This window comes from Anabrus simplex, chromosome 1, assembly GCF_040414725.1.
Source record: "Anabrus simplex isolate iqAnaSimp1 chromosome 1, ASM4041472v1, whole genome shotgun sequence".
Taxonomy (NCBI): domain Eukaryota; kingdom Metazoa; phylum Arthropoda; class Insecta; order Orthoptera; family Tettigoniidae; genus Anabrus; species Anabrus simplex.
The window spans coordinates 402,481,787-402,506,658 of record NC_090265.1 but is presented as its reverse complement, the minus strand read 5'-3'; the positions used below and the strand labels follow the sequence as shown (position 1 = coordinate 402,506,658).

Sequence of the window (24,872 nt, the reverse complement as noted above, 5' to 3'; positions counted from 1 at the left end):
AGTGGGATTCGAACCCACTATCTCTCGGATGCAAGCTCACAGCTGCGCGACCCTAACCGCACGACCAACTCGCCCGGTGTCTTTATTATTTAACATGCTCGAAGATGCAACGCTGTCGCCCCACAACATTGTAAATGGAATGAAATTCTGAACGAAGGAAACAATACGCCCAATGATGTGATTATAGTAGACATTCAATATGCCCTCCTCCTACTTCGATGTACTGTTCACAACGGTGTAGTCGTGACCTTTGGTCTTGTTCAGCATGTGTGGTGTGTCGCGAGCGACCTTGAAGCTGCTTGTATTCTTGATACATGTTGATCTTCTCTTTTTACGGGACTCGCACACACGAAAGTCTTCACATAACCTCACAAGTAGTAGTCCATGCGAGTTAAATCGGCCGAGCGCGGAGGCCATTTAACTGGCCCACCACGGCCTACCCATCTCCCTGGATAATGATCATTTAAGTGGTGCGTGACACGACGAGTGAAATGTGGTGGAGCGCCATCATGACATAGCCACATTCGCTGCCAAATGCCCAGAGGAACATCTTCCAGTAATCCAGGTAGTGATTCTACCAAGAAACGGTAATATTCCTCATCGTTCAGGCCAGGATGAAGGACATTTGGCCCAAGTAAACAGTCGCTAACAATGCCGGCCCAAATATTGACATTAAATCGATGCTGAAATGTGCACAAAACTGTTACATTAGGGTTTTCTTCCGCCCAGAAGTGCTGATTTCTGGAGTTTACCACGCCTTCTCTCGTAAATGTAGTTTCATCCGTGGAAAGGAGTGATGACAAGAAGTGTGGAGTATTCCCGCAGCTGTTTAAGACCCATCTTGCTAGGCGTTGTGGGTAATCCACCGATTGATACTGATATGGGTGCAATTATTGCTGCTTCCATACCCTCCACGCCGTCATATGAGAAGCGTCAACATTCCTCGCGACAGGCCTCGTACTGTTTGATGGAGTTTAATTTATTTCTTCTAAAGCAGCCTCTTCAAACTCTGGGTTTGTAAGTGTCGTGCGTCTGAGGCACGAAGCTCCCTCCTTCACGTAGTCACCTGTCAATGGACGTGAAGTTTGAATGCCGAGGATGGCGGCGATTACGGTGCTGGACGCTATAACTCCGTGCAGCTTCTCTCCCGCTCCCATTTGCTGCGCCATAGGCTTGGTGCATATCAGCCATTTGTTCGTTTGTGTACCAAAATGGAGCCATTCTCCCTGATTTCTGCCGCAGACTTAGTAGTCAATTTGTGCAGATCAAACTGCACATTGCCTACTGACGAAGCGACTATGCGAAACGAACGAGAAACTTGTGCATTTGCACCGAACATTACCCCTGTCTCCCACTTTCCACTTCCCCTCCCTTCCCTTCTCTGACACACAGCAACGGACAGCGGCTGGCTCTCTGGTAGAGCAAATATGGCAAGTTCGTCAATTTGAATCGCGCTCCCGCAAGTAAAAAGTAATCTCATTTTCTCGAAAAGAAAAATGTTCTCCACCAATCTGATTGTTATTATTATTATTATTATTATTATTATTATTATTATTATTATTATTATTATTATTATTATGTTTGTTGTTTAAAGGGGCCTAACATCTAGGTCATCAGCCCCACAATCCGATTGCGCCATCGTTCTTAACGTAACACGAAGAGCATCCCTGACTTCTTTGTTGGTATACACCTTGTATACAAATCCACAGCCTCAGCATCTTTGGCGACCAAGGTCTACGACTAATATGACGTCACTTCCGTCACACTTTTTTGACGCGTTTCACAAATTTCCGGATGACCCCCAGTTATAAGACATATTCATGTCAAAATAACAACGATATCTGGGGATTCATTTTCAGAATTTCGTCTAGTAGGCTATCTCCTCTGCATGTTTCCTTCTGAATTCTACCATGCTAGGTAACTTTCACGCTGAGAATCGCTTGGTAATCCTGTTGTTATACCTAGTGTCAGTCCTTACTCGATCGGGCAAGGTATGGTAGATACCTCGTTTACCCAGTTGACCCCAATGTTTCATTTTCGGATAAATGTATACAAATTCCTCTTTTTCGTGTCCATATTCACCCCATAAACATGCCAAAATTCACTTCTAAATTTTTAGTAGAGTCTCCAGAAATAATTGATGTTCCAATAATGGAACAATGGGACCAAATTGTACTTATTTATTTTTCTTAAAACTTTATTTGTACGTTACAGGACCATCTTTCTATTAGTTTTCAACAAGTTTCGTTCTTACTATAATGCAAGAACTTACTTATTGAAAAATGATGATGGTTGATACTTGTCGTATAGGTACTGTCTTTCATGAATATTTACCTATTCGGATTTAACTCCTTAAGGTAATAATGAAATAATTATGTGGAAACAGTGTTATCGACCTTTCGGTGGTCATATTCGTTTGCAATAATTTCCATCACTTCATTATAGAAAAAGTAAAATAATCTGAACTGGAGTTATATCATCTTCCATGAAGGCGGGATGTTCCCGTACCCTAGGTTTCTTTGTTGCTTCTCCCTGAAGTCTTCCTTTCTTTTTACTCTATCGCTTGGGCTACTACTATGAATCTCGATACCAAGTTCTGTGTAGATGGAGTACGCCTATCCCCTAGTTCCGGATTCCGGAATTATGGGAGAGAGCACTCTTTTATTGCAATTTGTTCAATTTTGATACATGCCTAACATTTTACATTTTCCTCTTACATTTGTTTAACTATACTAAATAAAATTTGTTTTGTCCTAGACGTTGGCATTGCTATATTGTCTAGGACATCATGTATCTTACCTTAGTTTATTTATACACTTAAATTAACGAAAAATGATCATTATCAAACAATATAACTGCTCACCTCGCGGCAAACTAACAAAAAGCACAGACTTCTACTTCACAGCAGAAATAATTTAAATAAGTGTGAATACCCACTTTCCGGCAGATACTACATATTATGTGAAACCTTTTCAGGCAAGTCACAAAAGCGCCTTCACAGGCATTTAAATAACCTTTTCAGGTATATCAATCTATTCCAATGCTTGCTTAAATGCCACCATGTATCTTATCATTACTATATTTGACGCAAGTGCTTGTTTAACAGTAACAATACTTGCAGTTAGTGCTAATATCTTTTCGTTTCCTTCTGCCACATACTTCTTGAAATCTTATTAACTCATACATATCTGCTATTTCCGAGATCTCTTGTTGTACAATCATCATATTATCTCTCTGATGCGCTTGTAACTTACATTGTCATCACACCTTACTCTAATCTACACATGCAGAAGTACTGAGTCAACACTAGGCTTGAGATAGGTTAGGCCTATCTCCTCCTCTCCCTGCTCTACTGTACTACAAGTCCTGTGTACCTTCTGCTCCCAGGAAGTCGGTGGACATTCTTACTGCTCCAAGGAAGTAGCTCTGCATTTCTGAAGATTCTAGAAAGGGCCTCCGCATTCTTGTTGTACCAAAAAGGTGACCCTTCATTCCTGTTACTCACAGAAAATGTCTCTGCATTCCTGATGCTTCCAGAAAGTGTCTGTACATTCCTGCTGCTTCTACGAGATTCATCTGCATCCACCATGGTCCTCGGAGTATTCTCTCTCCATTTTCCACTCAGAGTACAACTGTCCGAATCACAAACCATAACCTCTTCTTTATGTATTTCACCATTAGCAATTATCTCTACTTCTGCCTCTGATATTCCTCGCAGTTGGTTTCCACTGAGATGATCAAAGTTGTCACCTGCCTGATCTGCCGAGTTCCCATCCGAAATTAAATGGTTAACTGGTGGTCCAAGGCAAACTGACGCATCCTGAAGGTGATGATGGGCCGATGACCTTCGATGTTAGGCCCCTTAAAACAACAAGCAAGCAAGGTGATGACGTGCTTCAATTTCCTCCAGAACAGATACTGTGTCATCAAGACTCATTTTGAAAACAAATACACCAAGTAAAAAGACATCTCCTCTTCTGATCTCACTGTTCCAATATTGTAACATGTTTCTTTGTTCTTCCATGGCACTACAGGTCTGAAGGGCCTTGGCCTACCACCGTGACCGCTGCTTATCCCGAAGGCCTGCAGTTTACGAGGTGTAATGTGGTCAGCACGACGAATCCTCTCGGCTGTTATTCTTGGCTTTCTAGACCGAATATTGTAACATGCGTCTAACAAATAATACTTTTAGGGTGTGATAAATACTATTTTTCAAACCGTTTGCACTAGTCAATTGCTAGGACATATTATATTATTAATAAAAACATTAATAAAAAAATTATACAATGGCTTACCCTTTTCTGGACGCCATAAATGTGAAAAGCTATCAAATTCGCAGCTACATAAAATCTTCTTATGCAATTTTTATGTCACATACTTGGCATGAACATAAGGAGTGGAGATTGTAACAATGCAATACAAAGTTATTTCTGAAGGGCAATAAGAAACAAGTGAAGGGAGTGAATCTGTATTGATGTTCCAATACTGGAACAGTGGGGTCATTATGGTTCACGAATGTGATGTCTTCTTTTATCCGAGCTATATTCAGTGTTTGGTATTAAAATATGAACCTTACAGACTATCTCGTCCGTTCCAGGTCTGTTCCATCGGGCAATCGCGAGTAGTGGAGCCGTACTGAACCCGTGGGCACTAACTCCTGAACCGCGGTATATGGCGTTCCGTTTGGGAGAGGCTCTCGGATGTACGACTGAAGACCCTGACGAGCTGGTGGAGTACCTGAGGACTGTGGACCACATAGAGCTCGTAAAAGCTGTTAGCAGGGATGTCCTTCCCGACTTTGTAAGTACATAGGCCTGTGCACTTGCAGCAGAGGTGAGCAGAGCACTGTTGCCTGCTCATGAGCTGGCGGTGAGCAAGCTGTCTGCCTAGCCCTCCACGTCTCTACTATCCTGCTGACTCTACACTCAGTGGCCTCGCTTGTCCTAAACACTTTCCCTACTCTTCCGCTTCTCCGCGCTCAGCCATCCGAATTATCTGGCTCATTCAAAGTACTGGCTGATCTGCCTTAACACCAGCTAATCAAGGACGCGGATAACGACGGGAGAGGCAATGCAGCAAAAAATGACAAAGGGCATCAAGTGATTGCTTTTGTTTGTACAGTTGACTTCCATTTCTCATGCAGAAGTAAAGTTTACTTACAAAAGCAATTATGAACAGAAAATACTGTGTAGAGATTAGAAGAATACAAGAATGAGAAATGTGGCCTGCAAGCACGAACTTCCTGTTCTGCCCGGACGGATCGGCTCTTATCTGCTCTTATCTGCAACACGAAAACATTGACTCACACTTGGCAGTTTGGTGGATTACAACTGTCAAGGGCGAAGAGCTGCCAGTAGAAGATAATATAAAGTCTCCTGGATAGTAGTGGAGTTGCTATGGTAACCATTGCGTCACTGGCTCTGATGGTGAAAACCCCTTCGCCCCGTGCCTCACCGGGCATGTGCATTCTTCTGATCTCCCAACAGTATGTAACACGAGGACTGGCGCCGGGTCTTTTGTACCCATGCTTTAACTTTGTTCGCTCTTATATTTTGAACACTTTTATTTAAAAAACAAGGTTTCGTTTTATTCAGTAATCTATCAACAGTCAAAATATGTTGCTTTTGACGATTATTAATTATTTTATGCACAAAAAATTAAACTCTTCTGGGTACAAAAATGGATATACAAGTATTAACTTCAAGAGAGTTTGTTCAGACAGTAAGGGCTAACATTTCCTGGAAAAATCACTGTATTTATAAATAATAAGAACAGAAGAAACACCTCTGTAACTTAAAACCTACGGTAGTTATCCAGGAAGCAGGTATGATTGTCTGAAGTTCACTGTGTCACTCATAGCCTAATATCCAATAGCGCGCTCCGCACATTGATAGCATATAACAGTCGTGTGTTGTTTACATGACTGTGTAACACTCAGTTTTTGTTTTCCTATCCGCACCAATACCCACGTCTTGTTGGGGATTTTCTCGATGGAGATCCGGGCAAGGAAGTGTCTTTTCCGACTGAACGAGGAAGGCTGTTCATAACTGCCCGGCGTTCCATGTGATCGAAAACAATTTCCTCTGACAACTTTTTGAAAGATAACAAGGGTGTTTTTATTAGCAACACTTAGCACAGCATAAAATATCGTAAACGGCCAACGTCTGCTCACGTGTCCATCATCACCATCAATATCTTCTTTCGGTTGCTCTTCTGAAAAATCTTCATCAATTAGACTTTTAAAGAGTGCCTGTCTGTTTTTCCAATCCATCATCACTACCGTTTGAAGCAACACTAACTGGTGTGCCTGATGCGACCGTGCCGCATGTGACTGGTGCCACTAGCGACCGCATAATCTGTAAGCGTGCCGGATGCGACCAGTGTTGATAATCCAGTTTTCATGTTAATAAGCTATTTCATCATCCAAGATAAGGTAAGCTAAATCAGCACCAGGAAAGGTTATAAAATAGGCCAAAACTTTAGAGCACTGCTTACCTGGGAGAGAATTAAATTGTTCTTTATTCTGTTCAAATTATATTCAAATAGGGAATTACTATAATCGCAAATCATGCACAACATTTAATATTATGTACACTGGATTAGTCGTTAGCAAATGCAGCCTATATAAGCCTTTACGGAGAACAATCCCGACGATTCCGTAAAAGGTTTACAAATAATAATTTATGAGTACATTTATATGACGAAGTTTAAATAAAACATACATCACACACAAAGGTAATATGTAAAAGCAACTCACGAACTCATCCTTTAAAACTAAATCAGATACATCACACACAAAGGTAATATGTAAAAGCAACTCACGAACTCATCCTTTAAAACTAAATCAGATACATCACACACAAAGGTAATATGTAAAAGCAACTCACGAACTCATCCTTTAAAACTAAATCAGATACATCACACACAAAGGTAATATGTAAAAGCAACTCACGAAATCCAATCAATCAATCAATCAATCAATCAATCAATCAATCAATCAATCAATCAATCAATCAATCAATCAATCAATCAATCAATCAATCAATCAATCAATCAATCAATCAATCAATCAATCAATCAATCAATCAATCAATCAATCAATCAATCAATCAATCAATCAATCAATCATTCAATCAATCAATCAATCAATCAATCACTCAATCAATCAATCAATCAATCAATCAATCAATCAAATCTGCATTTAGGGCAGTCGCCCAGGTGGCAGATTCCCTATCTGTTGTTTTCCTAGCCTTTTCTTAAATGATTTCAAAGAAATTGGAAATTTATTGAACATCTCCCTTGGTATGTTATTCCAATAAGAGATATTTTGAGGTCAAAACCCTAAAAATGTAGTGGGAAGATGTGCAATCAGGCAATTCTATACTGAATACTTGAATAACACAAGTTAATTTATATTTTAACGACCGGGCGAGTTGGCCGTGCGGTTATGGGCGGGCATCTGTGAGCTTGCATTCGGGAGATAAAAGGTCAACCCTGAAGATGGACTTCCGTGGTTTTCCCATTTTTACACCAGGCAAATGCTAGGGCTGTATCTTAATTAAGGCCATGGCCGCTTCCCTTACACTCCTAAGCCTTCCCAATCTCATCGTCGCCATAAGACCTATCTGTGTCGGTGCGGCCTAAAACAAATTGTAAATATGTATATTAACGAAGATTATGTTTGTTTTAAAGTTACCTTATCTGTAAATACAGCTCTTGGAGATCATCAGGATCAGTCCCAGGATTTTTGGGAAACAGAAATGACAGAACAACATCTTCGTAAGTTGCTTTTGAAGAATTTACTGCGAAGTACCAGCAATAAGCGCAATGTCACTTGATCCACTCCTATAAGAAGCTACTGCCCTAGATACAGATCAGCAGTGATTGATTGATTGATTGATTGATTGATTGATTGATTGACATTGGTCGCATGCGACACGATGCTTCATCCGCTCGGTCGCTAGCGGCACGATTTTGGCGTGATCGCATCCGGCACTGTTGCATCTGGCACGTAACCATACCGGTGATGGGAGCTGGAGATAAGAACGCGTCACCAGGAAGAAAGTTACACGAGCACTGGTGCAAGGGGATTTTTGATCCAGGAGGAACAGAACGAAATAACTTCCCCTCGTGAATTATGTAGTTCAAGATCAAAAAGCAAGGTAGTGAAACCTACACAAAATAAGGGTCGTTCATGGGGGAGATGTGAAGTAATTTTAACGGCTCGGGTCAAAATAACCCATTCGACAGTCCTCGCAGGTTAATACTTGATTTGCTTTTCCTTTTGGTAGCAGATTGTTTTGTAGAAAAAATATTGCATTGATTTCAGAAATGCATCTTTTTGTACAGACGCATTTACTTTTCTTACGTGCAATCGAGGTTCTTTTACTTACTAAAACAATTATTGATGAATGTATTAATGAAGAAATAACGAAACTGTCAATAAATTAGCACCATTTCGTGATACAGTGGAGCTGAGCGAAGAATTAAAATATCTAACGCCAAACGAAGGCAAAACTAACATTTAGGCCACAGGAAAGCGTGCGCACTGCCCCTCCCGATAAAGAGGACAGGTCTTACAGTAACAGAGCAGTAATGCTTGTTCGTACTTTCTTTACATTTCGTGTGGCTATTTCTAGCCGAGTGCAGCTCTTGCAAGGCAGGCCCTCCGACGAGGGTGGGCGGCATTTGCCATGTGTAGGTAACTGCGTGTTATTGTGGTGGAGGATAGTGTTATGTGTGGTGTGTGAGTTGCAGGGATGTTGGGGACAGCACAAAACACTCAGCCCTCGGGCCACTGGAATTAACCAATGAAGATTAAAATACCAGACCCAGCCGGGAATAAAACCCGGGACCCTCTGAACCGAAGGCCAGTACGCTGACTATTCAGCCAACTAGTCGGACTTGTTCGTACTGAGAAGGTGAGTATGAGCAACACTCGTGAGCTGCTCACCTGCTCAACCTTGGGTTAGATCATCGGAAAATTAGTGAGTAAAGTGTCCGCACTGGAGATACTAGATCTCTATAATCCTTAGAAGAAATTAATTACATGATTAATCTCGCCTATTCACCGATACCTCTCCTGAACTCACTCGTTGATGAGAAACCTCAGTCCTCATTTTCTTTCCCCTTAAAACATTTCCCCACTTGTCTTCCACAACTTCTTCCCTTCCTTCCCCTCCGTCTTGCCTACTTACCGTACCTGGTATATTGATTGAGGGACACCTAACTTCATTCCTGTCCTTCAATAAATCCTAGTCTTGTTCAAGACTCAGGAATCCAGGGCAAGAGATTCGTATGGACGTCACTACGCAGCATAAGTTAACCTTTATAACCATTACGAATTGAGTAAATAGACTTGTCGTGCCTCGGTAAATTACTTCGAATTTTCAACACCTCCCTGAGTCGGTTTTAGGTTAGTCGGTGCCCTTCGATCACTCAGCTCATAAAGCCAATAACAGCCCTGTTACCTCTTAAACGGAATATTTAGGATGGAGTAAGTTGATAAGGGAATTCGCGCGGTGTGGTAACACGTGGCTGCATCTCGACAACGCTCGAACATCTGCCTATGGGTTCCTCGTTGGTTACGGGGTGATTTCTGGAAGTCCCCGTATCATGACGTAGACTCTCCGTATGACTCACTAAACTTTCCCTGGATATCTTCCCAAACCTCGAAATAACTGTGTGTTTCCCAACTGCCTGTACAAACTGAATTACTAATATCCAACACGGAGACCTTCCAGCTTCAAATATTCTTATATTAATACACCAATGAAATAATAATAACAATAATAAATTTAATTTCCTTCTTCTATTGCAGGAAAAGGATCGACTATTTCCTTTTATTTTCACACCAGCAGTGGAGGTAGAGGTTGAAGGTGTTGAGAGATTCCTTCCCGCACCTCCCTTACAACTTCTTGAAGAAGGACGCATTAACGACGTGCCCTCCATGACGGGCGTCTCATCGGAAGAGGCTGTTGGTTTTATATCACGTATGTATTATTACCACACTATAAACACTTACTGAGGTCCTTTGATGTTAGTCTCCTTTATCTATATGAATTTCACAACGTCCCATATTATATGCTGTCTGTTCTTCACTGGAATGACGTGAATTAGGTATCTATAATTACTGTAAAAACTAATAACCGAAGAGAGTGTTGACCAAATTGCTAAACTTTTCAATAAAATTTATGATACTGGAATAATCCCAGAGGACTGGTTGCAATCGACATTCATCGCAATACCTAAAAAGTCTCATCCAAAGAAATGTAGTGACTACCGTCTCATAGGTCTGGTGAGTCATATGTTAAAAGCATTCTTATGTATAATACACGCACGCACGCATTATTTTTTTTTTGCTAGGGGTTTTACGTCGCACCGACACAGATAGGTCTTATGGCGACGATGGGATAGGAAAGGCCTAGAAGTTGGAAGGAAGCGGCCGTGGCCTTAATTAAGGTACAGCCCCAGCATTTGCCTGGTGAGAAAATGGGAAACCACGGAAAACCATTTTCAGGGCTGCCGATAGTGGGATTCGAACCTACTATCTCGCGGATGCAAGCTCACAGCCGCGCGCCTCTACGCGCACGGCCAACTCGCCCGGTACGCACGCATTAGAACGAAATGCGAAATAGACTTGGATGACAACCAAATGGGTTTTAGAAATGCCTTTGGTACACGAGAAGCCTTATTCAGCGTCAATGTCCTGTTCCAAAAATGCCACCAACTACACAAAGATGTATTTGCATGTTTCATTGACTATGAGAAAGCTTTTGATAGAGTGAAACATGAAAAACTGATAGAGATTCTCCAACGAAAACATCTCGATGGAAAAGACATACGCATCATACAGAATCTCTACTGGGGCCAACAAGCAACAGTCAAAATCAACCAAACCAAAACATCAGATGTGAAAATCAGAAGAGGGGTACGCCAAGGTTGTATACTCTCGCCGCTCCCTTTTAATATTTATTCTGACACCATTTTTAAAGAAGCTTTGCATGATGTTGAACTGGGTGTGAAAGTAAATGGTGTTTTGATCAATAATATCAGATATGCAGATGACACTCTGATTCTGTGCAACACTATAGAAGGCCTTCAAAAACTCCTGAACAGAATCCATGTCAAAGGTTTACAGTATGGTCTCAATATAAATGTAGCAAAAACTAAGTTAATGGTATTTAGCAGAAATAGTAATGCAAATGTCACCTTGTCATTAAACAACCGTAAAATAGAACAAGTCCACCAGTTCAAGTACCTCGGCAGCATAATAACAGACAGTATGGATCCAGATAAGGAAATCAGATGCAGAATTGAGAACGCTAGAGCTGCATTTCGCAGGATGAGCTCTTTGTTCTGTAATAATAATCTAAATCTGAAGCTCAGACAGAGATTAATGAAGTGCTACATCTGGTCAGTACTGTTATATCGAGCAAAAACATGGACTTTAAAAGCCAAAAGTATCAAACGACTTGCCGCCTTTGAAATGTGGTTGCACGGAAGAATGCTTAGAATACCTTGGACAGATATGATAACAAACGATGAAGTCCTAAGGAGAGCTAGGACGAAGCAAGAACTAATAACAACTATAAAAGTTCGCAAAACAGCTTATCTAGGCCACATATTAAGAGGAAACAAATATGGCCTCATAAAACTCATTCTCCAGGGTAAAATAGAGGGCAAACGGCGAGTTGGCAGACCAGAGATAACATGGTTACACAACGTCAAGCAGTGGACCGGTATTGAGACAAGTGAGAGACTCTTCCGACTAGCAGAAGACAGAAAAACTTTCTCCAGAGTAATCGCCGACGTCTGGGCAACCGGATATGGCACTTGAAGAAGAAAAATGTAATTGCGCATACCCTAATTTTACATTAAGACAATAAATAAAAGCCGCCTCTGTGGTGTAGTGGTTAGCGTGATTAGCTGCCACCCCCGGAGGTCCGGGTTCGATTCCCGGCTCTGCCACGAAATTTGAAAAGTGGAACGGGGTCCACTCAGCCTCGGGAGGTCAACTGAGTAGAGGCGGGTTCGATTCCCACCTCAGCCATCCTCGAAGTGGTTTTCCGTGGTTTCCCACTTCACCTCCAGGCAAATGCCGGGATGGTACCTATCTTAAGGCCACGGCCGCTTCCTTCCCTCATCCTTGCCTATCCCTTCCAATCTTCCCATCCCCCTACTAGGCCCCTGTTCACTATAGCAGGTGAGGCCGCCTGGGCGAGGTACTGGTCATACTCCCCAGTTGTATCCCCCGACCAAGAGTCTGAAGCTCCAGGACACTGCCCTTGAGGCGGTAGAGGTGGGACCCCTCGCTCAGTCCGAGGGAAAAGCCGAACCTGGAGGGTAAACAGATGATGATGATGATGATGATGACAATAAATAATATTTTGACATACAGGACCAGGTTTTCTGGTCTGTAAAATGGAAAGTAAAAATTTCAAGGATCTTAACTGCTCAAACACCGGGCAAGTTGGTCGTGCGGTTAGGGGCGCGCGGCTGTGTGCTTGCATCCGGGAGATAGTGGGTTCGAATCCCACTGTCAGCAGCCCTGAAGATGGTTTTCCGTGGTTTCCCATTTTCACACCAGGCAAATGCTGGAGCTGTACCTTAATTAAAGGCCACGGCCGCTTCCTTCCAACTCCTAGGCCTTTCCTATCCCATCGTCGCCATAAGACCTATCTGTGTCGGTGCGACGTAAAGCAACTAGCAAAAAAAAAAAAAAAAAAAAAAAAAAAAACTGCTCAAACAGGGTGTTGTTCAAAACTAACAGACTATTCATGACTTCAAATGTTCTCTAATGATCCAGCTACAGTACAATTAGGGGAATAGAAAAGTCATAATATTTTCCAGTCATTGGTGTGTCAACGTATAGCAAAGAGGGCAAGAGGGACTAGAACATGAAAACTTTCTTCGTTTTAAAGGGAAAATTTACCAATCAAGATCACCAAATAAAAACTAAAAGATCTGTTGAGCATGTGCCAATATAGAGGGGTTTTTAAATATGCATGTCAAAACTGCAGGATTGGATTCCTCATACGTAGGGCAGACAAAAATATTATATGAACGCTCGTTCGGAAATTTGTAATTTCTAAGATATCAGACGCTTAACTATCGTAAAATGGAATGTTACTTGCTAGAATCTGCTTCATGTTCGATGGTGCCCCTACACATTTTAGTCTACGTGTCCGTGAGCACCGCAATGCACGACATACTGATCATCGGAAAGGTGGAGAACTAACTGCTTGGCCTCCATGCTCGCCTCATCTAAACCCCTTGGATTTCTTTGTGTGTGGTACTTAAGGTTGTTGGTGTACCCAATTGCTGTGGAGGATGTGTAAGAACTGTTCAGGTTTGTCTAGCGATAAGTACTGTACAACAACAGGTACTTTTGAGTGTGTTCGTAACGCAATGAGATAATGAACATGAAGTACGGCAGGGAGTGGACATTTCGAAGCCCTCTTGAAAGGTAATCAACAGAGGGCACCATTATAGGAAATTCAAGCTATATTACAACTTAAGATATTCGAAAGTATGATATTTCAGTAATTACGAATTTCAACACCAATGTTTATGTAACTTTTCTGTCTCCTCTACATGTGAAGAATCCAACCTTAAAATTTCCCGTGTATTTTTGAAACAGCTTGTGTTCCTGCAGAAAAAAGAGGTTTCGATGAAAATTTACCAAGTGAAATACGATTTGCATCTCTGTGTTCAACAGGGCCTCCTGCCGAAAAGCTAGCCATTTAATTTCATCTCACTGCATCCCCGACGCCGTATCAGGAAATGGGACTAAGAGGTAGACATTCAGTACATTGTTCTAACTAGCTAGATACAGCGTTGCTCCTTCTAGAATTATTTTAATGTTGCCATTGAAGAGATGTAAATGAAACATAACGTGTCTAAAAGTTTGTACCGTATTATATGTTATATAATAATGTTGTTAACTTACGTATCTACTTTCTGTTAAGAAACAATAATGGTTGAGCGTTAGTTTGTGTTTGTTCTTCTATAAAATGTGCTTTCCGTGCTGTGTACGACAATCGAAAAATGTTACAGCCCAAACTTTTCACGGTTGTCGAGAAATGTTACAATCCAAGCTCTGTATGGCTATCAAGAAATGTTACAGTCCAAGCTTTGTACGGGTATCGAGAAATGTTACATTCCAAAATTTGTACGGCTGTCGAGAAATGTTATATTCCAAGCCCTGTACGGCTATCGAGGAAAGTTATATTCTAGGCTTTTTACCGCTGTTGATAAATATTCCATTTCAAGCTTTGTACGGCTATAGAGGAATGTTACACTGCACGCTAGCGAGGAATGTTAAATTGTAAGCTCTGTATGGCTACCAAGAAAGGTTACGTTGCAAGCTCCGTACTACTATGATGCTGCTTGTTGTTTTAAGGGGCCTAACATCGAAGGTCATCGGCTCAGGTACTACTACGATCGATGTGTGTTCAATTCCACACTGTACGATTATCAAGAAGTGTTACATTCCAAGTTATGTATGACTGTCGAGATAGGCTCCATTTCAAGCGTTGTAAAACTATCAAGATATATTACACTATACGTATCCTAGGTAGTGTACTGCGTACACTCGGTACGACTATCGAGTTTTGGTCATATTGGTTACTTTACAAAAATTAATTTCTAAATTAAACAGAGGAATCTGAGATTGTGTCTCATGCCCGCTGTAATGATTTATTGTTCCAGTTTTGAATTTATCGAGCCCAGCAACTCTGGCTAAAATTGATCGTCTCTTTGCTAAAGCCATAGTACCAGAACTCCGTCTCCCTGAGAACTGCAATCCAGACGAGGTTATTGCAAAAGTGAGGCACTTCTTCTTCCAGGACAAGCCAATCAACAAAGAGACATTTTCTGAAATGGTTACTGTAAGTTGCATGTATTTATTTATGTATGATCTGATTGATCTAAATAGATGTACCTAACTCACTCACTATTTAGTACCAAATTTCTGATTCATAAGACATTTTCAAAAATGTCAACGTCTGCATGAATCAGTTGCGGATTTCACCAAAATTCTTCATTTTAATATCAGCCAATATTGTAAAGGATTACTTCATAAATATTCATCCTTTATCCTACCTCCCTGTTTCTACTCAACTTTTTTTTTCTAGTCGCTTTACGTCGCACCGACACAGATAGGTCTTATGGCGACGATGGGACAGGGAAGGTCTAGGAGTGGGAAGGAAGCGGCCGTCGCCTTAATTAAGGTACAGCCCCAGCATTTTCCTGGTGTGAAAATGGGAAACCACGGAAAAACCATCTTCAGGGCTGCCGACAGTGGGATTCGAACCTACTATCTCCCGAATACTGGATACTGGCCACACTTAAGCGACTGCAGCTATCGAGCTCGGTTCTACTCAGCTAAAGAAAAATGTACTCTAAGATATGTTTGAAATCAATGTAAGTGTATTTTAATTGAGAATAAGCCGGCCTGAATAGTTCAGACGGCAGAGCGCTGGCCTTCTGAGCCCAACTTGGCAGGTTCGATCCTGGCTCAGTCCGGTGGTATTTGAAAGTGCTCAAATACGTCAGCCTCGTGTCTGTACATTTACTGGCAAATTAAAGAACCCTGCGGGACAAAATTTCGGTACCTCGGTGTCTCCAAAAACCGTAAAAATTTAGTTAGTGGGACGAAAAATAATAACATTAGTAACTGAGAATAATACCTGCGTCATTATGTGATTTATTTTCTCAAAATGTTTAGAAGAGCGTTGCATAAATTGAAGTTACGTCTCGTGATTCACGTTTTGTAAGGACTGCTCAAGTTGAATCTTACTGGCTCGAAGCCAATCTTTTTAGCGTAGACTTGTGAACGGTGGCAATGGGAGAACATTTATGTGCAATAGCGTTCTACTGCAGTTGCAACCACGATCACGTCTACGACTACGGTTGGTCGAATACGACCAGTTTATATGGAAAACGAATGTACCAGCGAGCAATATGCTAATGCGGCCAGGTGACCGCAGCGGGCACTGTTTTGTCGTACGTCCAAATGGCGACCAAAGAATCTTTGCGGTTGAAGTTCATACGTACGTCAAATAAGTCGGTAGTGTAGTGATTTTGTATATTCTCATTTTTATTATAATAATTTTTTATGGATTTATATGCTGAAAGTCTGCCTAATGGGAGATATCATCAGATAACTGCTCACATAAGAACCTAAAGAAATGGCCATGTCGAAGGAGATTACTGTGGTATTCGGTGGCATTCTTTCACAGGCATTCTCGTGAAATTGAAGAACTTATTTTCGTGTTGACGAAGATCACGAAAGAAAAAGAAAAGAACAAGCCCTTGTAGAACGGATTTTTTAAAGTACAACGTTCCCAGTATCTTATTTTCTTGTGTTTCTTTATGCGATATACAAGTGCACAGGAAGAGTTATCCTATCTTACTGAGCGTTCCAGCCAGTTGCACTTATGGCTCTCTAGTCGGAACCATTGATGACGAAAATGAGGGCTATTGGACTAGGCAAAGTGCCTGAATGGGTGGCTAAGCTTCTAGAAAATAGAATTCAGAGAATTAGAGTAGGGGAAGTGTTATCTGATCCTGTAATGATTAAGAGGGAGGTGCCGCGGGGTAGTATTATTGGACCTTTTTGGTTTCTTCTATAACGCATGTAAATTATACATACATACATACATTATCATTATAGACTGTTATGCCTTTCAGCGTTCAGTCTGCAAGCCTCTGAGAATTTACTAAACGTCGCCACAATCCTCGATTTGTAACTAGTGTTGTGCCCTCATTTTGTTCTATACCTCTTATCTTTAAATCGTTAGAAACCGAGTCTAACCATCGTCGTCTTGGTCTCCCTCTACTTCTCTTACCCTCCATAACAGAGTCCATTATTCTCCTAGGTAACCTATCCTCCTCCATTCGCCTCACATGACCCCATCACCGAAGCCGGTTTATGCGTACAGCTTCATCCATCGAGTTCAATCCTAAATTAGCCTTTATCTCCTTATTCCGAGTTCCTTCCTGCCATTGTTCCCACCTGTTTGTACCAGCAATCATTCTTGCTACTTTCATGTCTGTTACTTCTAACTTATGAATAAGATATCCTGAGTCCACCCAGCTTTCGCTCCCATAAAGCAAAGTTGGTCTGAAAACAGACCGATGTAAAGATAGTTTCGTCCGGGAGCTGACTTCCTTCTTACAGAATACTGCTGATCGCAACTGCGAGCTCACTGCATTAGCTTTACTACACCTTGATTCAATCTCACTTACTATATTACCATCCTGGGAGAACACACAACCTAAATACTTGAAATTATCGATCTGTTCTAGCTTTGTATCACCAATCTGACATTCAATTCTGTTGGATTTCTTACCTACTGACATCAATTTAGTCTTCGAGAGGCTAATTTTCATACCATACTCATTGCACCTATTTTCAAGTTCCAAGATGTTAGACTGCAGGCTTTCGGCACAGTCTGCCATTAAAACCAAGTCGTCAGCATAGGCCAAACTGCTTACTACATTTCCACCTAACTGAATCCCTCCCTGCCATTTTATACCTTTCAGCATATGATCCATGTAAACTACAAACAGCAAAGGTGAAAGATTACAGCCTTGTCTAACTCCTGTAAGTACCCTGAACCAAGAACTCATTCTACCATCAATTCTCACTGAAGCCCAATTGTCAACATAAATGCCTTTGATTGATTTTAATAATCTACCTTTAATTCCATAGTCCCCCAGTATAGCGAACATCTTTTCCCTCGGTACCCTGTCATATGCTTTCTCTAGATCTATGAAACATAAACACAACTGCCGATTCATCTCGTAGCATTTTTCAATTACCTGGCGCGTACTGAAAATCTGATCCTGACAGCCTCTCTGTGGTCTGAAACCACACTGCTTTTCATCCAACTTCCTCTCAACGACTGATCGCACCCTCCCTTCCAAGATGCCAGTGAATACTTTGCCTGGTATACTAATCAATGAGATACCTCGATAGTTGTTGCAATCCTTCCTGTTCCCTTGCTTATAGATAGGTGCAATTACTGCTTTTGTCCAATCTGAAGGTACCTTACCAACACTCCACGCTAACTTTACTACTCTATGAAGCCATTTCATCCCTGCCTTCCCACTGTACTTCACCATTTCAGGTCTAATTTCATCTATTCCTGCTGTCTTATGACAATGGAGTTTATTTACTATCCTTTCCACTTCCTCAAGCATAATTTCACCAACATCATTTTCCTCCTCCCCATGAGCTTGGCTGTTTGCAACACCACCATGATGATTTCCTTTTACATTGAGAAGATGTTCAAAATATTCCCTCCACCTCTCCAGTGATTCCCTGGGATCTGTTATGAGTTCACCTGAATTACTCAAAACACTGTTCATTTCATTTTTCCCTCCCTTCCTAAGATTCTTTATTACCGTCCAGAAAGGTTTCCCTGCTGCTTGACCTAGCCTTTCCAGGTTATTACCAAAATCTTCCCATGACTTCTTTTTGGATTCGACAACTATTTGTTTCGCTCTGTTTCTTTCATCTACGTACAAATCCCTGTCTGCCTCGGCCCTTGTTTGGAGCCATTTCTGATAAGCCTTCTTTCTACGTTTACAGGCTGCTCTCACTTCATCATTCCACCAAGATGTTCGCCTTTTCCCATCTTTACACACAGTTGTTCCTAGGCATTCCCTTGCTGTTTCTACTACAGCATCCCTGTATGCCACCCATTCACTTTCTATATCCTGAACCTGCTTACTGTCTACTGTTCGAAACTTCTCACTAATCATATCCATGTACTTCTGTCTAATTTCCTCGTCCTGGAGATTTTCTACCCTTATTCGTTTGCAGACAGATTTCACTTTCTCTACCCTAGGCCTAGAGATACATAGTTCACTACAGATCAGATAGTGGTCTTTATCATCGAAAAATCCCCGAAAAACTCGTACATTCCTAAAAGATTTCCTGAATTCAAAGTCTGTTAAGATATAGTCTATTATGGATCTGGTACCCCTAGCCTCCCATGTGTAGCGGTGAATAGCCTTATGCTTGAAGAATGTTTTCGTAACAGCTAAACCCATACTAGCACAGAAGTCCAGCAAACGCTTCCCATTCCCATTAGCTTCCATATCTTCCCCACATTTACCAATCACCCTTTCGTATCCTTCAGTTCTATTCCCAACTCTCGCATTGAAATCGCCCATTAGCACTATTCTATCCTTGCTGTTGACCCTGACCACGATGTCACTCAATGCTTCATAAAACTTGTCAACTTCATCCTCATCTGCACCCTCACATGGTGAATACACGGACACAATTCTTGTCCTAATTCCTCCCACTGACAAATCTACCCACATCATTCGCTCACTTACGTGCCTAACAGAAACTATGTTGCGTGCAATGGTATTCCTGATAAAGAGCCCTACCCCAGACTCTGCCCTTCCCTTTCTAACACCCGTCAAGTACACTTTATAATCTCCTATCTCTTCCTCATTTTCTCCCCTTACCCGAATATCACTTACTCCTAGCACATCCAGATGCATCCTCTTTGCTGACTCAGCAAGTTCTACCTTCTTTCTTCCATAAGACCCATTAATATTGATAGCTCCCCATCGAATTCCATTTCGTTCGCCAAGTTGTTTCCAAGGAGTCCCTCGCCTGTCAAATGGGAGTGGGACTCCATTACTCCCATAGGTCCGAGGCTTGCTTAAAGTGTTCTGAGCTCGGTAAATTCATGAAGCAGGATGCTGCCCTACTTGCACATAGTCCAAGTGAGGATCTCTCCTCTAACGGGTTATGGACCACCGGTGAATTGTGTAGTCCTAGCCACCTGAGCACAAGGAGGGCCACGATTCAGAATATGTCCGAGATGCCCACTCCCATTCCATAGCAACTAGTATCCCGACTCTCAGGACCACTTACTAGGCCACTCAGCCGTTGCCCATGGTTCACGAACTAGGACGTGACTACAGTAACCCACAAACATGAACCATGTAAATTATATGAGTAAAAAACTGAAATCACAGAAAATGCGTTTTGAGGATGATATGCTGTATAGAGTAGTAAAGGAACTGTAGAATTATGAGCGAGTGCCAGGGGACCTAGACAACGTTGTGCGATGGACAGAGGATGTCGATATGATGGTCAATGGAATGAAAAGTAAAGTTGTAAGAAGAGAAGAAGAGTCCTCTCTGTTTTAATTACTGTACTGAAAAATGAAATGGCGTATGGCTTTTAGTGCCGGGAGTGTCCGAGGACAAGTTCGGCTCGCCAGGTGCAGGTCTTTCTATTTGATTCCCGTGGGCGACCTGCGCGTCGTGATGAGGATGAAATGAATGATGAAGACCACACATGCACCCAGTCCCCGTGCCAGAGAAATTAACCAATGCTGGTTAAAATTCCCGACCCTGCCGGGAATCGAACCCGGGACCCTTGTCACCAAAGGCCAGCACGCTAACCATTTAGCTATGAAGCCGGACAATTACTGTATTGATGAGGTGTAAGTACCCCATGGGGAGCACTGTAAGTACCTAGATGTTTATATAAGGAATGATATTCATTGTCGTCCGCCTCTGTGGTGTAGTGGTTAGCGTGATTAGCTGCCACCCCCGGAGGCCCGGGTTCGATTCCCGGCTCTGCCACGAAATTTGAAAAGTGGTACGAGGGCTGGAACGGGGTCCACTCAGCCTCGGGAGGTCAACTGAGTAGAGGTGGGTTCGATTCCCACCTCAGCCATCCTGGAAGTGGTTTTCCGTGGTTTCCCACTTCTCCTCCAGGCGAATGCCGGGATGGTACCTAACTTAAGGCCACGGCCGCTTCCTTCCCTCTTCCTTGCCTATCCCTTCCAATCTTCCCATCCCTTCACAAGGCCCCTGTTCAGCATAGCAGGTGAGGCCGCCTGGGCGAGGTACTGGTCATACTCCCCAGTTGTATCCCCTGACCAAGAGTCTGAAGCTCCAGGACACTGCCCTTGAGGCGGTAGAGGTGGGATCCCTCGCTAAGTCCGAGGGAAAAACCGAACCTGGAGGGTAAACAGATGATGATGATGATGATGATGATTCATTGTCGTTATCACATTAACGAGGTTGTTAAGAAAGCTTACATCTCTTCACATGATTATGAGAGTATTTAGAGGTTGTAGTAAGGATGTACAGGAGAGGGCGTATAAATCTCTGATAAGACCGCAGTTAGACTATGGCTCCCGTGTATGGGACCCACATCAGGACCACTGCATAAGAGAACTAGAACACATCCAAAGGAAAGCAGCACGATATGTTCTGGGAGATTTTCGACAAAGGAGCAGTGTTACGAAAATTTTGCATACTCTTTGGGCTGGGAAGCCTTGGGAGTAAGGAGAAGAGAAGCTCGACTGTGTGATATATTTCGAGCTGTCAGTGGAGATGTGGCGTGCAGTTTTTTCATTTCATTTTTTCCTGTGGCTATTTCTAACCGGGTGCAGCCCTTGTAATGCAGACCCTCCGATGAGGGTGGGCGGCATCTGCCATGTGTAGGTAACTGCGTGTTATTGTGGTGGAGGATAGTGTTATGTGTGGTGTGTGAGTTTCAGGGATGTTGGGGACAGCACAAACACCCAGCCCCCAAGCTATTGGAATTGACCAATGAAGGTTAAAGTCCCCAACCCGGCTGGGAATCGAACCCGGGACCCTTTGAACCGAAGGACAGTACGCTGACCATTCATCCAACGAGTCGGACATGGCGTGCAGTGACATTAGTAGACAAGTTAGAGTGGAGCTTTCAAATGTAGGAAATATCATGATATGAAGATAAAGATGGAATTCAAGAAGACAAAGTGGTTCAAATGTTAATTTGTATGACGAGGAGGAAGGAATTTAAATAAATTATGAAGGGAAATGTTCAATAAATTCCCAAGTCCTTTGAAAACGTTAAAGGAAAAGCTAGGTAAACAATCGATAGGGAATCTGCCACCTGGACGTCAGCCCTAAATGCAGATCATTGATGAATGATTGAGCCCGAGGAATTCGGTGCGATGTTCTGCTTACTACACTTCTTGCAGAGAAGTAAGGGAAAGAAGGAGGCGAGTATGGGTTCCCCTTGTAATTCGAGATTTTCAAACAAGTAAACTGGTCGAGTGAATTGGCCGTGCGTTTAGGGTCGCGTAGCTGTGAGCTTACGTTCGAGAGATAGTGGGTTCGGACCCCACTGTCGGCAGCCGTGGTGTCCCATTTTCACACCAGGCAAATGCTGGGGCTGTACCTTAATTAAGGCCCTTTCCTATCTCATCGTCGTCATAAGACCTATCTGTGATAGTGCGACGTAAAGCAAATATTTTTTTAAATATGTAATACATTTCATTACCGATTTTGTGCTATAACTGTATGTTTATAATATAGCAATTGCGCATCTAGGCCTGTATCTGATGACGCTAGAGCTACTGTCAGTCGTTGATAATCTTCTTCTTAATCTGTTCACCCTCCAGGGTCAGCTTTTCCCTCGGACTCAACGAGGGATCCCACCTCTACCGCCTCAAGGACAGTGTCCTGGCGCTTCAGACTTTGGGTCGGAAGATACAACTGGTGAGGATGACCAGTACCTCACCCAGGCGGCTTCACCTGCTATGCTGAACAGGGACCTTGCGGGGGGATGGGAAGATTGGAAGGGATAGACAATGAAGAGGAAAGGAAGCGGCCGTTGCCTTAACTCATGTACCATTCCGGCATTTGCCTGGAGAAGTGGGAAACCACGGAAAATCACTCCCAGGATGACAGAGGTGGGAATCGAACCCACCTCTACTCAGTTGACCTCCCGAGGCTGAGTGGACCTCGTTCCAGCCCTCGTACCACTTTTTCAAATTTTGTGGCAGAGCCGGGAATCGAACCCGGGACTCCGGGGGGTGGCAGCTAATCACACTAACCACTACACCACAGAGGCGGACCATTCCTTAATAATACCCAATATAAATGTAAGTGGAAACAGTGGGTATGTACGATTCTTTTTGTTCTGCAATCTCAGAGCAGTCTGTTGACAAGTGCGCCTCATTTACACGAGGGTCGAATGGGAACAAATTTGCAGCAGTTGCTCGGCTCGCTAGGGGCAACGCAATACTATGCTCGTTCTTCTCCAACTTTGATAAAATGTAGTTAACAAGCAGTAGTAGTGTACTGGACCATACTTCTTGACTTACCTTCTCTTTATCATCACCCGAGTCACCTCCCTCCGTCTTTTCATAGAGAAGGAAATCACGCTGTATACCATAACCTTTCTTAATTATATTTGTCTCAGAAAAAGAAAGGTCTACTTTCAATTGACTATAGAACATTTGATACACTTAGCCTAGTATTATTTTGTTAACAAGAGCGTGAAAGTTATATGTATGAATGTTTCAGCTCCTGTCTGACGTCACTTTTACTACGGGTGCTAATTTCACCGTGAAGAAGCTAGCACAGCATGCCAAAGCTCCGGTCTACCAGTATTGCTTCGCAATAGACGGGAAGATCTCTGCGAAATCCTTTCTTAAAGTAGACTACCCTGGTACGTAAGTTACTGTGTGATACCTAAGTATAAGTTTCTTCTTCTTCTACTACTCCTTCTTTGTCCTCTCATTATGCCATTACAACACCTGATTTCCAGCTTTCATTCATTATACACACTTTCCTTAAACCCTTTCTAATATCTTAATCACTAACACTTCAATCAATCATCCAGCCGTGTAACAATAATTATCATTCATGCCACTCGTTATCGCTATTGTCTGCAACACTCTACCACTCCTCTTTCTTCTCCTCGTTTCATCATCTTCATCACAATATTCATCGTCATTGTTTTACTTGCTAATATCTCTTATTGTTTTCATCTCTGCTTTCAATTGTTCTGCCCCATGACTTAATACGAATTGCTCGTGGCCATAATTCAACACTTCCTCTTCCATATTTTCTTATTTTCATTCTCCTTATACATAATCCTCTTTCTTAGTCATATGCTCACCCTTTTGTTGTTGTGACCTCATCCTTCATTGCCGTTGTCTTTGCATGGCCGGATCCATGGGGAATGGGGAAAGAATTGGGGGAAATCTCCCCACCCAAACGATCAGATAAAAAAAACGAAAAATGTTTAGTTTAAAAATTTAAAGAGATCATCAGTGTGATGTAATAACATACAAGCAACCACTGTCAGTTGTAATTAACGTTCAATTTACATACCAAACGGACACACGGCTTTAAAAATGAAATGACAATAGGCAGGTCTGTTGCCAGTTCAGCGATAAACCGCAAGAGTACTTAAAAATCCACAGTCCTAGGCCCTTCAGGTAAGCAACTCAATGTTGAAAACTTCCTAGGGATATGAGCTGCGGATTTTAGGTAAATAAAATGTAATGAAGTATGAGAATATATTCTTTATTTATTCCTAAAAATAATAAACCTTTTCCTTAATCATCGTTATCCGCTCGATTAGATGAGCAGTTTGCATTTTTCTACCACTACGAGCGCTAATGTGAGTCAATGCAGAGTTTTACTCAAGCACGACTAAGAGCGCTAATGTGAGTCATTGCAGAGTTTTACTTAAGCACCACTACGAGCGCTAATGCGAATCAATGCAGAGTTTCACTTAAGCATCACTACGAGCGCTAATGTGAGCCAATGCAGAGTTTCACTTAAGTACTACTACGAGCGCTAATGCGAATCAATGCAGAGTTTTACTTAAGCACTACTACGAGTGCTAATGCGAATCAATGCAGAGTTTCACTTAAGTACTACTACGAGCGCTAATGCGAATCAATGCAGAGTTTCACTTAAGTACTACTACGAGCGCTAATGCGAATCAATGCAGAGTTTTACTTAAGCACTACTACGAGTGCTAATGTGAGTCAATGCAGAGTTTCACTTAAGCACCACTACGAGCGCTAATGTGA

The 24,872-nt window shown here is 42.2% G+C and overlaps 1 protein-coding gene across 1 annotated transcript in view; it reads left to right on the top strand.

Moving 5' to 3' along the window:
* LOC136856849 (esterase FE4) overlaps positions 1 to 24,872 on the top strand; it is a 150,203-nt gene that overhangs the window by 92,245 nt on the left and 33,086 nt on the right. Inside the window, exons 6-9 of the mRNA XM_067135034.2 lie at positions 4,598 to 4,800; positions 9,821 to 9,992; positions 14,713 to 14,891; positions 23,350 to 23,494. Of these exons, the coding sequence (XP_066991135.2) occupies positions 4,598 to 4,800; positions 9,821 to 9,992; positions 14,713 to 14,891; positions 23,350 to 23,494 (699 nt within the window). The remainder of the gene's footprint in view (positions 1 to 4,597; positions 4,801 to 9,820; positions 9,993 to 14,712; positions 14,892 to 23,349; positions 23,495 to 24,872) is intronic.